Raw genomic sequence first — 12,476 nt, 5'->3', positions numbered from 1 at the left:
AGATGCATCAGAACTTGTCCTGTTTGCGTCAATACCGTTTAAGGTTGTCAACCTTCTGTCCTCTCCCTGAGTGACACACTGATCAGCTATGTAAACAGCTGTAATGACAAGATGTAATAAACAACTGATTGAACAAAATGCTAACAACCAGCAATTACATTTATTACATGAAAGCAGAAGTACATTGACACTAATGTGCGCTCATGTTTTGGATTTTAGACAAAGTAAACTTCTAACAGTATGATCACATTTCACTACTAGGCATTAAAATCTTCACAAAATGTTCATGATTAACTTTCATAGATAGTACTTATTTCTTTGACCACAAAGTATGGAAGTTGACTGTCCACATAGAAAAAAATGTTTTTTATGATTTGGCTTTGACACTATGAGTCTAGAAAATCTAACTTGCTTTGTCAATAGATTTTGATTGCTTGTTTTTGTTGGTTCGTGGCTCTTAAATGGCTCTTAAAATGTAAGACACGAGTATGGAATGGTGGTCACAGAGAACCAGACTTGCCGTTTCATCACGTAATTTTCATCTAAAGAATCTAATTGGAATTAACATGTATTAATTCTCTTTTTCCTTCTCTTTTCTCTTTTTTCTCCACTATTTTCTTCTTTTACTCCACCAGGGTCTGTTGCATCAGTTTTGTGTAAGGTGACCCCAACCTCTCCGCCAAAATCCGGCTATTAGATGTGACCACGAGGTTGATCAGGAGAAGCCACCATGTCTTAAACGCAGACGGCCCCTCTGGAGCCCTGTCCCCCCACCCTGGACCACCCTCCCCATCCCCCATCCACCACCTTACCCCTTCTCCCAGCCCCATCCCTCTCCCAGACCTTCCTGCACATGTGAGGGGCAGACTACCCAGCGGTGGCTCCCCGCTGGGACACCCCTCCCCACCCTCCGGAGAGATGAGCCTGAAGACGCACCAGCCTTTGGGTGGTGGCGGGGTGATGGGCTCTGACCGGGACCTGCAGTCCACTGCTTCCTCCATCTCTCTGCCCACTGTAAAGAAGGCCCCCAAGAAGAGGCGCCTCTCCCTCGCCTCTCTTTTCAGGCGGCGAGGTCGGGAGCCCAAATCAGGTCACCAAAGGTCTAGAGAGCTCCACCATTCTGGACCTGGAGGATTTGGAGGGGTGGATGGTATCGCTAGCATCGAGAACATCCACTCTGAGATGTGTAATGACAAGAACTCTTCTTTCTTCTCTGTGGCTGGGATTGGAGCTGCCTCTGCTGCTACTGCTTCCACCTCATCTGCCTCAGGGCCTTCTTCCTCTATGTCCTCCTCTTCCTCCAAGGTGGGGGTTGGGGTAGGGACCGAACTACTGGAGTGCCCGCTGTGCCTTCTGCGCCACTCCAGGGAGCACTTCCCTGACATCATGACCTGTCCACACCGCTCCTGTATCGATTGCCTGCGCCAGTACCTGCGCATTGAGATCTCAGAATCACGTGTCAACATCAGCTGCCCTGAGTGCTCAGAACGCTTCAACCCGCACGACATCCGCGTGATCCTGGGTGACCAGACACTCATGGACAAATATGAGGAGTTCATGCTCAGGAGGTGGCTAGTGGCTGATCCGGACTGCCGCTGGTGCCCTGCACCAGATTGTGGGTAAGAAGTGAATTACAGCAAGTTAGCATTGCCACAGTGACATGCACTCTGATGCAGTTAAAACTGATGCTTTCACACGAGCATTAAAAAGATTACATTGTTTTCTGTAAAATGTTTGTTGTGTTTATCCTTGATGTCTCCGGTATACAGGTTAAGCAAGTTGAATGTGTCATGTGTAATAGAATAGAGTATGTTTTCCCCTAGAGAACTGTCTTAAACAGGAACAATATAAGTTACAGTATGTTCCATTGGAGGAGAAACTTAAAATGACAAAGTAACTTCAAACCATTTTCGAATAATCGCATCAACAGTCTCCTTCTCACCAAGCTGCTTGCTGATGGTCTTGTAGCCCATTCCGTCCTTGTGCAAGTCTTCAATCTTGTCCCGGATGGCCTTAGATAGCTCTTTGGTCTTGCCAATGGTGGAGAGGTTGGAATCTGATTAATTGATTGTTTCAATTAAAGCGAGAGGACAAGTCTGTGTGCCTCAGGAGCACATAACCGGTCTGTGGGAGCCAGAATTCTTGCTGGTTGCTAGGGGATCAAATACTTATTTCACTCAATCAAATGCAAATCAATTTATAACTTTTATATAATGTGATTTTCTGGATATTGTTTTTGATATTCTGTCTCTCACTGTCAAAACAAACCTACCATTAAAATTAGAGACTGTTCATTTCTTTGTCAGTGGGCAAACTTACAAAATCGGCAAGGGATAAAATAATTATTTCCCTCACTGTATATAACAGCATGCTGTTTTTACTTTGGTATTTAACCAGTGACACACACAGTCAACAAAGTGACTAATTGTGGACAAAGCATCATTACCCTTGTCAGGAGTACTTTACAGCCACTACATGGGCGGACACAGAGAGCTTGTCTAGTTTGCCATTTTAGAACTTTCCTTTGAATAGTATAAGAAGATGGATAAGGAGCTCTAAGCTACATTATTTAAAGTGTTAAGAATTCAACATAGTTGTGCATCACCGCTTCAAAAATGGTAGTCTTTCTTTTATCTGTAAATGTACATGCATCCCTTTTACTTATATATGCCCTTTTTTTTGCAACTGGCATTTTTATACAACCTTGGTACATTTAGACAAAATTTCTCTGACGTCACTGTTTTGTTCATGCTTGTCTTCTACCAGATATGCAGTAATTGCCTTCGGGTGTGCCAGCTGTCCTAAGATCACGTGTGGCAGGGAAGGCTGCAGTACAGAGTTCTGTTACCACTGTAAGCAGCTGTGGCATCCCAACCAGACCTGTGATGCCGCACGACAACAGAGAGCCCAGAGCCTTCGCCTGAGGACCGTCCGCTCATCCTCCCTCAGCTACAGCCAAGAGAGTGGCGCAGCAGGTTGGCTGTCTGAACACACATTTGTTTGATTTCTCTTTTCTGTATATGTCCTATTTTTTACCCTTTGTATTTACTTTATTGCCTTTTTAGCTATAATGATAGTAGTATGTCTGTGAAGGTTCTCAGTCATCCAGGTCTTCGTAATTCTAACTTTAAACCAACAGGCGACTGGACGTGGTTAAAGTTCTTGATGACATTTCCCCTTCGATGCTAATTCCTGTTAGCGTGCAGCTAAAACACCGGATCTTTTGACTTAAAATTACTTGATGACATATTCTGATGTCAGCTAGCCGGTAGCATAAGTTCAAGTTTCAGCCGCCTCAACTCCAGTCTAAGCTCCCACAGCTGTCAAAGGCGCAATCGAGTCCTGCAAGCGATATAAGATTGCTACCTTGAGACACTTTCTTACCAACTGAAAAACGATAGAAAAGTACGGTTTTTTTTTTCAATATATTGCCATGTTCTTTCACTTCAGACTTCACATACTGTAGGTGCTTGGACAGATGTAGGCTTGATAAAGCTGCATATGTGTGTGTACTGAAAATGTACAGATTATGCAATTTGGTTTCTTTAAATTTCGATTTTTGCACTTAATTTTATGTAAAACTTTGCCATGGCAATAAAAAATGTACTACAAAATACAGCACTGTGCAAAAGTTTTAGGCAGTCGTGGAAAAAATGCTGTAAACTAAGAATGCTTTCAAAAATGGAAGTGTTTGTTTGGAACAGTTTATTTTCATAACAAAATGCAGTGAATGAACAGAAAATAAATCTAAATCAAATCAACGTTTGGTGTGACCCCCCTTTGCCTTCAAAACAGCATCAATTCTTCTAGGTACACTTGCACACAGTTTTTGAAGGAACTCAGCTGGTAGGTTGTTCCAAACATCTTGGAGAACTAACCACAGATCTTCTGTGGATGTAGGCTTCCTCAAATCCTTCTGTCTCTTCATGTAATCCCAGACAGACTCAATGATGTTGAGATCAGGGCTCTGTGAGGGCCATACCATCACTTCCTGGACTTCTCGTTCTTCTTTACGCTGAAGATAGTTCTTAATGACATTGGCTGTATGTTTGGGGTCGTTGTCCTGCTGCAGAATAAATTTGGGGCCAATCATACGCCTCCCTGATGGTATTGCATGATGGATAAGTATCTGCCTGTATTTCTCAGCATTGAGGACACCATTATTTATTTAGATTATTTATTAAGTTTAAGGAGGAATGAAGGGACAATCCTGAGTTCAGGGACTGGGTAGGACATGTGGCAGGGGATGTACACCGAGCATACTGCAAGACATGCAAGAAAACAATTGATGTAGGCAACATGGGCGTGTCTGCTGTTAAAAGCCATGCCAAAGAGTTTTGCTGTTTGTTGCTGTGTGTCAGGGGTTATCTGCTTGAAAAAAGTTAATTTAGCTTCAACTGAAATGAAGACTTTATTCATCTATATCAATACAGCTATAGGCTATGGGTACGTTATGGTGTGAATTACTACTTATTATATGAAATTGTTACATAGGTAGAACATAATCAATTTTTGTCCAAATTTAAAGTTCGTATGAGGAGTATTAAGCCAGTGTTTGGAGTGAGTATTGTAACTGCCACAATTCAAGTGTGTAACACAGAACATGTTGGTGTTTGTTTGTTGAGGAGAGCTTTGTAAGTAAAAAAACAAAAACAAAAACATACCAGTGCTGATCACATCTAACAAAAAAAAGGAAGCCAAACAACCTTATTGTACAGTTGGCAGTGATGGGTGTAGCCGTCACCTGTAATAAACCTGAGACACCGCATCGTGACCCTGCATCATTAAAAAAAGAGGAATGAAACTGTGGTTTAATGTGTCAGTACAAGGCCTACAGGCCTATGTTTGTAAGCAAGTTCTGTCCTGTATTGTCAAGAAAAACTCTGGGAAAATGTCCTGGAAAATGATTTCTTTAAAAGAGTGGGAACCCTGAACTGTATAGAATGGGGGAAAACATGATCATATTCTCTTTCTCACTGTCCACCCTTCAGCTGATGACATTAAGCCATGTCCACGTTGTGCTGCTTACATCATCAAGATGAACGATGGTAGCTGTAACCACATGACCTGCGCTGTTTGCGGCTGTGAGTTCTGCTGGCTCTGCATGAAGGAAATCTCAGACCTGCACTACCTGAGGTCAGTACATCTGTGCACATACACATATAATCGTACACAATTTTACATAAGAGCGAGAGTAGTTCAAGTAAAGTAACAACAACAAAAAACACCAACTATATAAATATTGTAATTACTACCTTCATCAAAGTGATGAAACAATTCCTAGGCAAATAGAAACTTCTATACTTTTGGGACAACAAGCATTGTTGACTTTAAGAGTGTTTTATATCTGGTATAGTCTAGGTGATCTGATCAAGCAGACAGCTCTAAGTACGGCTGTTCACACCTGGCTTTATTATGTGTCTCAAAACAAGCCCCCATTGACCATTTGTGATCAGGCCTTTCTTCCCCACTCTCTATGCAAATAATAACACGCAACTTTATTCACCACTTTAAAAACATGAAATGATAAAAAATCTGATTAAGACTGTAAGCAGAGAAAGGGAGAGCTGCGCTCATATAAGATAATCCTTTATTGATCCCAGGGGGGATCCCATATAGGGGAGCTACAGAGAGGCAGCGGGGGATTATGGACTGAAATGATAACGTGATTTAAAGCTACGTTTGTTCTTGAAGCCTGATGTTTCTCTTCAGTTCTGTTATGTATCTGTGAGGGTATAAACTCCACTGTAGACTGGAGTCTCTGTTAAAAGTGAAATAAACTGTCAAAAAGATCATTGTAATAGACACACATATCTACGCTATGAAATATCTGTCTCCTCCCTGCTCCTATGAAGTAAGATGAACTCCCACTCATGGCATTCACAGCCTGTGGAGAGGTAGTTTGTGCATTGTAGTGGGCTGTACACAGGAATTTGGGACAAATTGCGACGCCCTTTTTTAAGTATGGGACAGAATATAAGAGACAGATCTGTGTTTTATATCCTCGTCATCTCTATGAAACATTTGAAACATCTGTCTCCTCCTGTGCTGCATTATCAGAAACGATGATAACCTGCTGGCACATCACATCTCTTATCCGTGCCATCTCACCCTCTTCCCCAGTCTGCCTTACTGAATAAATACAGGACACAATATGACCTGCTTCTACTTGCGCGCCCCGCTCTAATGCATAAACTACATTTTTACATGCTTGGATTGACATGAGAAAAAAAGAAAAAGATGGACCCCTCCGAATATGGCCTGAGTGATTGGATCTCAATGTGTCCTCAATGGGTCCTGGGAGTGTTTACAACGGTACTTAAGGCTAACATACAGTATGTTAACACCAAATGTATACAGTGCCTCTTATTCCTGCAGAGCTAAACTTATTTACTTGTTCTAACATTGGTTTGGCCAATAGATGATGCTATTGCTCATCGCCGATGATTCACTCTTGATATCATCATACACAAGTTCGGTAGACATTGCCCAACCCTATTTTACATAAGATTTGCTGCTTGTGTAATGGCTAAGATACGAGCAATTAGACAGCACTTCTTTAGGCCAATTCACAAAGGTTACAATCGACATTCAAACCCAGGTCAAATGACTCTGCAGTAGACCCGGGTAATTATCGCCTCGGCTCCGATCGGCATTGATGGGAACACAAAACCTGAGGCAATGCTATGCTCCGTATATAACTTCTTCCTTGTCATCTCAGCTACAAATCCAATCCGTCTCCATCTGAGCACTCGGACATTGTTCCAAATTTGTCGGCGCAGAGTTTGATAAATAGACACAATAGATACAATAAATGTTTCCGGCGTTCTTGTGACGTCAGGCGGTAACGCAGCAGAAAAGAGACCGAAAGGAATATACTTCACTGGAAATGAGAACGGAGACAATCGGCATTTATAAGTGGGTCTGAAAAACCCACGTCAACATGCTAAATTTAGGTGGGAAAGGGGAATAGGTAACTCCTTTACACACTCTAACACAAGTGGCTCTTACTCTTAAACCAAAGCCAATAGGAAGTTTTCCAGCAGGTTTGGTTGCTCTACCTCTGGCCTGCTTGATTAAATTAAAATATATTATGTTTATTATTTTATGTATAGCATTTGGCAGTATTTTTGTTTAGTTACCATCACTGGTGTCAAATTTTTTTCATGATACGGAATTTGCTATTCTGTCATTACCATCACAAACAAGAAAGAATAACCTACGTCCTTGGGCTTTCTACTTTTCCAAAAACACCTGAAGGCCTATACCCCTTCTTGATTCCTATTTGGAGCCAATAAACACAAACGTTTTTTAAAAGTTTTTTTTCTTTCTTGAGATGGAGGGTCCCTTTTTCTTAAGCAGTACCGTAATATATTAATAATAATTGGGGGAAAAAATAAAAAAATTAATGGCCTTAACACCCACCTCAGGACAGACAAGAAGCTAGACAGCAATCTTTGTCTCCACTGGGAGAAACTTTTTCCCTCAGTTGTGTGAAGGAAAACACAGATGAAGACCTGTGACAGTGCTGAACGTATGAATTAAATATGTGAAAATAGATTTATAACAGTATCCCCCCACATTGTACTTTTTCTTAACCTTTCCCTTCTTACCTCTGTCTCAGTCCATCAGGCTGTACTTTCTGGGGAAAGAAGCCATGGAGCAGGAAGAAGAAGATTCTTTGGCAATTGGGAACACTTGTGGGTGCCCCTGTTGGCATCGCACTCATCGCTGGCATCGCAATTCCTGCTATGATTATTGGTATCCCAGTATATGTGGGGAGGAAGGTATGGCTGTGGAAATGATTTATATGCATGATTTAAAATATGTTCAAGTTTTCCCGCTCACAGTTTTCACCAGATTGATTAGGCAGATTTCGGTCTGTCAATTTTTAAGGACTACACTGTATTTAGGTGACTACTGTACATAAACTGGGATCGTTTTAAATGATTTCTCACAAACATAACCCTAAACCTCTACTTACTTAGTCACTGACATTTTCAGTGTTAAAGAGCTTTACATCTTACAGTTATTGGGTTGTTAAGGGAGGCTGTGGCTCAGTGGTAGAGACGGTCGTCTCTCAATCTCTCACCCTGGTTGGGGATTCGATCCCTGACGCTACAGTCATATGTCAAAGTGTCCTTGGGCAAGACACTGAACCAAATTGCTCCTGAAGGCATAGCTATCGGTGTATGAATGTGCACAGAGTCCTGGTAGGAGATTGGCACTTTGCCATCAGTGTGTGAATGTGAGTGTGAAAGGGTGAATGTGACATGTAGTGTAAAAGTGCTTTGAGTGGTCTGAAGACTAGATAAGTGCTTTATAAGTAAAGTCAATTTCCATTCTATCAGTATTGCACATATGCAGATACAAGGACTGCAACTATTACTGCCTAAGGGCTGGATCAGACAGAACGCGTTTTGAAGGCTGTATAACGCGAGGCGCACCGCACTGCCTTTTTTGTGGAAGTAAACACCCGATCAGACAGAACGCTTTTTAGCAGCTAGGGGGCGGCTTTTTTTTCTACTGTTGTTAAGGCAACCACCGAATCAATCTCAGCAGAGAGGTGGGGCAAAGTCTTTCCAGCGGAGGTAATTTAGGAGGTGTAACAAATGCGAACGCCGTCTGTGTAAACGGGGGGGATTCAGCAGCACCTTATGTGTATGTGAAGCCTGCGCTGTTTGTTTACACGTCTTGCCTCTTTTTCTCGGCAACGTGGGAAAAATCACAAACTGGGACACAAAAACTTCGCCTTTGTCTGTTTTTTTTTGTAAAGATTATTTTTTTGGCATTTTGCCTTTATTATACAGGACAGCTGAAGAGAGACAGGAAATGTAGGGAGTAGAGAGTGGGGGAAGATATGCACCAAATGGATCGACAGTCCTGCGATCAGTGCATCGAGGACTGTAGCCTCTATACATGGGGCGCCTGCTCTACCAACTGAGCTAAACCAGCACCCCTCTTTGTCTGGTTCAGTGTAAATGTATAAAGCGCTTTGTTATGGTGCTGTTGCGGAATCTACGTGTAAAATGGGCTAGACTGTCTATGGTCTTCTCACTTGCTGAATTTACCACTAGCCTTCTGAGGTTAAAAACTGCCCTGTGTGCTTGTGTGTCTGCATACATACACTTGTGCTGTTTAGTATCACTCATCAGGTTAGATCTGCCCAGAAAGAGTTGAAATAACAAAGAAATTAATATCATTATTTACACTCTCCAGAATTTTTCCCTCAGGCCTACCAACCAAAAGCCAGAGCCAACAAAATGCTCCTTCCAAACAAAACCAGACCATGTTCTGTAGTGATTACATGACACTTGAACATGAATCACCTGCATTCCATAAGCACTGGGAGACTGTAGCGTTTCAGACTTAAATCTCCACCCTTCTGACTCACTACACCAAGTACATGACCATTTTCCATGCTGCATCGCCAAGTGTCAGGACACCTGTCCTTTTTCACGTTTGACAATTTTTAATTTTTTTAATATATATATAAATATTGTTTACTCTGTTGATATTTTTGCTTTATGTAAAGTAACTATTTTGGGTATCATCAAAGCTTTCATACCACTTAAATTCCTAATATCAGTCTACTACACAACCAAACATGCCTAAATGGTCAAGTAATCTTCTTATGTAGGTTCTTAAAGGCCATAAGACTGTGGTTAGATCTCAGCTGGTTTGAATTCTAGTTGTGAGTTTCCTCTCTCTGACCATGTGACTCACATCTCTCTCATTTTCTCTGTCAGATCCATAACCGCTATGAAGGCAAAGATATCTCCAACCACAAGAGGAACCTGGTGATAGCTGGTGGAGTGACTCTCTCTGTCATCGTGTCTCCAGTGGTGGCTGCAGTCACTGTTGGTCAGTGTGTCCTGCAGTCTCCTGCTTTCTCCCTCTCTCTTTGCTCCAGCTCTCTACATCTTCATTGAACCATCCTTGTTTTACTTTGCTAGCTTGAGAATTTATTTAGTTGAATATTCAAGTTCATATTGTGAAGTTTGTTTACCAAGTCAATTGAATTTCTTATGAGGTATTTTATAAACATGGGAAAGTTAAAGCAAATTGTACTGCTTTCTGTGCATCAGTAGAACTGGCCTCCAGTGTTGTCTTTTTTCAGTTGTCTTAGTCCAACATGTCCCTGCTGTCTCTCTCACCTCTCAGGAATCGGAGTTCCCATAATGCTGGCTTATGTTTATGGTGTGGTGCCCATCTCACTGTGCCGTAGTGGAGGTTGTGGTGTCTCAGCTGGAAATGGCAAAGGAGTTCGCATAGAGTTTGATGACGAGAATGACATGAATGTCGGCAGTGGGGCAGCTGCTACAGGTAAGCTTCAGTGCCCCCAACACTTCCGACATTGGCACCTCCGGGTTTTTATCGTGTAGTCAGCAAACACAATTTTCTTTTGCTAACTGATGTACTTATGAAGTCTGCTGCTGGGTTCATTGATTGTTCTTTCGCACAGCGTTTTTCACAGGAAAGTGCCAATCAAATTAAATCAAATTTTATTTATATAGCGCAAAATCATAACCAAAAGTTATCTCAAGACACTATACAAAAAGAGCAGGTCTAGACCGACTCTGTTATATTATTTAGAGAGAGAGCCAACATGAATCCACCATGGGCAGTACTTAGCAACATTTGGCAGCAGTGGCAAGGAAAAAACTTCCTTTTATCAGGCAGAAAGCTCAAGCAGAACCAGACTCATGTTAAACAGCCATCTCCCTCGACTAGATATCCTTTTTTTGCTTCTTTGAGACTGCGGCTACTTGGAAGAAATACTCATACTAGCTGAGAATTTGGTTCATATCAGTTTCATCAGGCATAGCAGCACAGAAAACACATTTTGTCCCTTCTTCATATTTTCAAATGTTTTTTCATTATTGTTGTTTCTATGTAGATACTACATCTGTGGCAGACACCAGGAACAACCCCAGTATAGGTGAAGGCAGTGTCGGGGGGCTGACAGGTAGCCTGAGTGCCAGTGGCAGCCACATGGACCGTCTGGGAGCCATTAGGGACAACCTGAGTGAGACCGCGTCCACCATGGCCCTGGCTGGAGCCAGCATCACAGGCAGCCTCTCTGGCAGTGCCATGGTCAATTACTTAAATAGGTACTGAAACAGCAAAGCATGTTGTGGGATTAAAATGTTGGTGCAGACTGGAACTCCACTGTGCAATGCTTAAATATTTTCCCTCACATGTTGTCAGGCTAGAGGTGCAGGCTGATGTGCAGAAGGAGCGCTGCAGTCTGAGCGGTGAGTCTGGCACTGTCAGTCTGGGTACAATCAGTGACAACGCTAGCACCAAAGCAATGGCTGGATCCATTCTTAACGCCTTCATGCCCCTCGACAGGTAAGCATCATAAACTGTTTTTCGTCTGTTTTTTCGCCATTAGGAAAGAGTTCCTTCATTAGCAGCATGTGTGTGTTTCTGTGTATCGGGTGTCCTTCAAAAATGTGTCATATGAAACACATTCACCAAAAATATCTAGTAAATGCTGTGATCACATTATGTTAATACTAAGTGAATAGTATGAAGTGAGGCCAGAACCGCTCTCCTTTGCTTAAGCGGAGTCCATATATGCCAATATGAAAACCTCATACACATTATACTGCTTATACCATGGTTGCTTACTAAAGAAAAAAATACTTTATATTTCATTGTGTTTTACAGTCAAGGTATAACGTTTTAACAAGCCATCACTCAGTTTCCCTGGTAACCCCTGAGGGCCGACTAATACTGGAAAATGTCATTTAAATCCCATAAGGTTTTAGCGCAATGGAAACATTGCAGTGGGATATGTTTCTAATCCACGATGCAGCTCGTGGAGCACTTCGGCTCAGCTATGAGCCAAAAAGCTAGTTCTGCTAGCAAGATTGAAAGAAAATAACATTGAGTATGGTGGACATACAGTAAATATAATTTGACAATATTTTTTACAACAACACTATCCAGCTAACCAGTCACGTCATTGTCCACTCATTAACATCAATATTTTCACCTTCACATGACAAACACACATTGATCAGCAAAGTCATAACATATCTTTTTGCCTTACTTGTTATTGGATTTGGACTCCTAATAGCCATACAATATACAGTATTCTTATTTTAAGCTATTAAATTGTCAAATATTCCAGAATTTCTATTTGCCGCCGGTCATATTAGAGGGACATCTTTTACCCAAAAAGGGGCGGGGCTGAGACTTAAGAACAAAGTAGTAGTGGGTTGCTCTTATCTTGTATAGTTTTGGTCACAGCCGGATGTAGAGATGAATAGAAAATGGGATGCAATATGATCGCTCACACGATCCACAGTATCAGTAAGTCTACAGTGTTACAGGCACCATCCTGTGGTGTTTGGAGCAAAAGGTATTAAAGGACTACACAAAAAGGGTAATTCACAACAGTGAATTGTGGCTGTTGATTCTACCATAAATTGTGCATCATTTGGCACCATTATCTGATCCATCTC

The 12,476-nt window shown here is 41.8% G+C and overlaps 1 protein-coding gene across 1 annotated transcript in view; it reads left to right on the top strand.

The window, feature by feature from the left end:
- The first annotated feature begins 665 nt into the window (after nt 1-665).
- The window catches only part of LOC138583913 (E3 ubiquitin-protein ligase RNF19A-like), a 15,946-nt gene continuing 4,135 nt past the window's right edge, over nt 666-12,476 (top strand). Inside the window, exons 1-8 of the mRNA XM_069655976.1 lie at nt 666-1,619; nt 2,767-2,975; nt 4,992-5,136; nt 7,625-7,787; nt 9,750-9,864; nt 10,165-10,326; nt 10,901-11,114; nt 11,212-11,355. Of these exons, the coding sequence (XP_069512077.1) occupies nt 919-1,619; nt 2,767-2,975; nt 4,992-5,136; nt 7,625-7,787; nt 9,750-9,864; nt 10,165-10,326; nt 10,901-11,114; nt 11,212-11,355 (1,853 nt within the window). The 5' untranslated portion in view covers nt 666-918. The remainder of the gene's footprint in view (nt 1,620-2,766; nt 2,976-4,991; nt 5,137-7,624; nt 7,788-9,749; nt 9,865-10,164; nt 10,327-10,900; nt 11,115-11,211; nt 11,356-12,476) is intronic.

Source organism: Semicossyphus pulcher, unplaced genomic scaffold (assembly GCF_022749685.1).
Source record: "Semicossyphus pulcher isolate SPU_LCO1_2020_fin unplaced genomic scaffold, fSemPul1.0.p SCAF_9, whole genome shotgun sequence".
In the NCBI taxonomy this organism is placed as follows: Eukaryota; Metazoa; Chordata; class Actinopteri; order Labriformes; family Labridae; genus Semicossyphus; species Semicossyphus pulcher.
The sequence above is the reverse complement of the archived record's forward strand: the minus strand, read 5'-3'. Positions and strand labels throughout refer to the sequence as shown.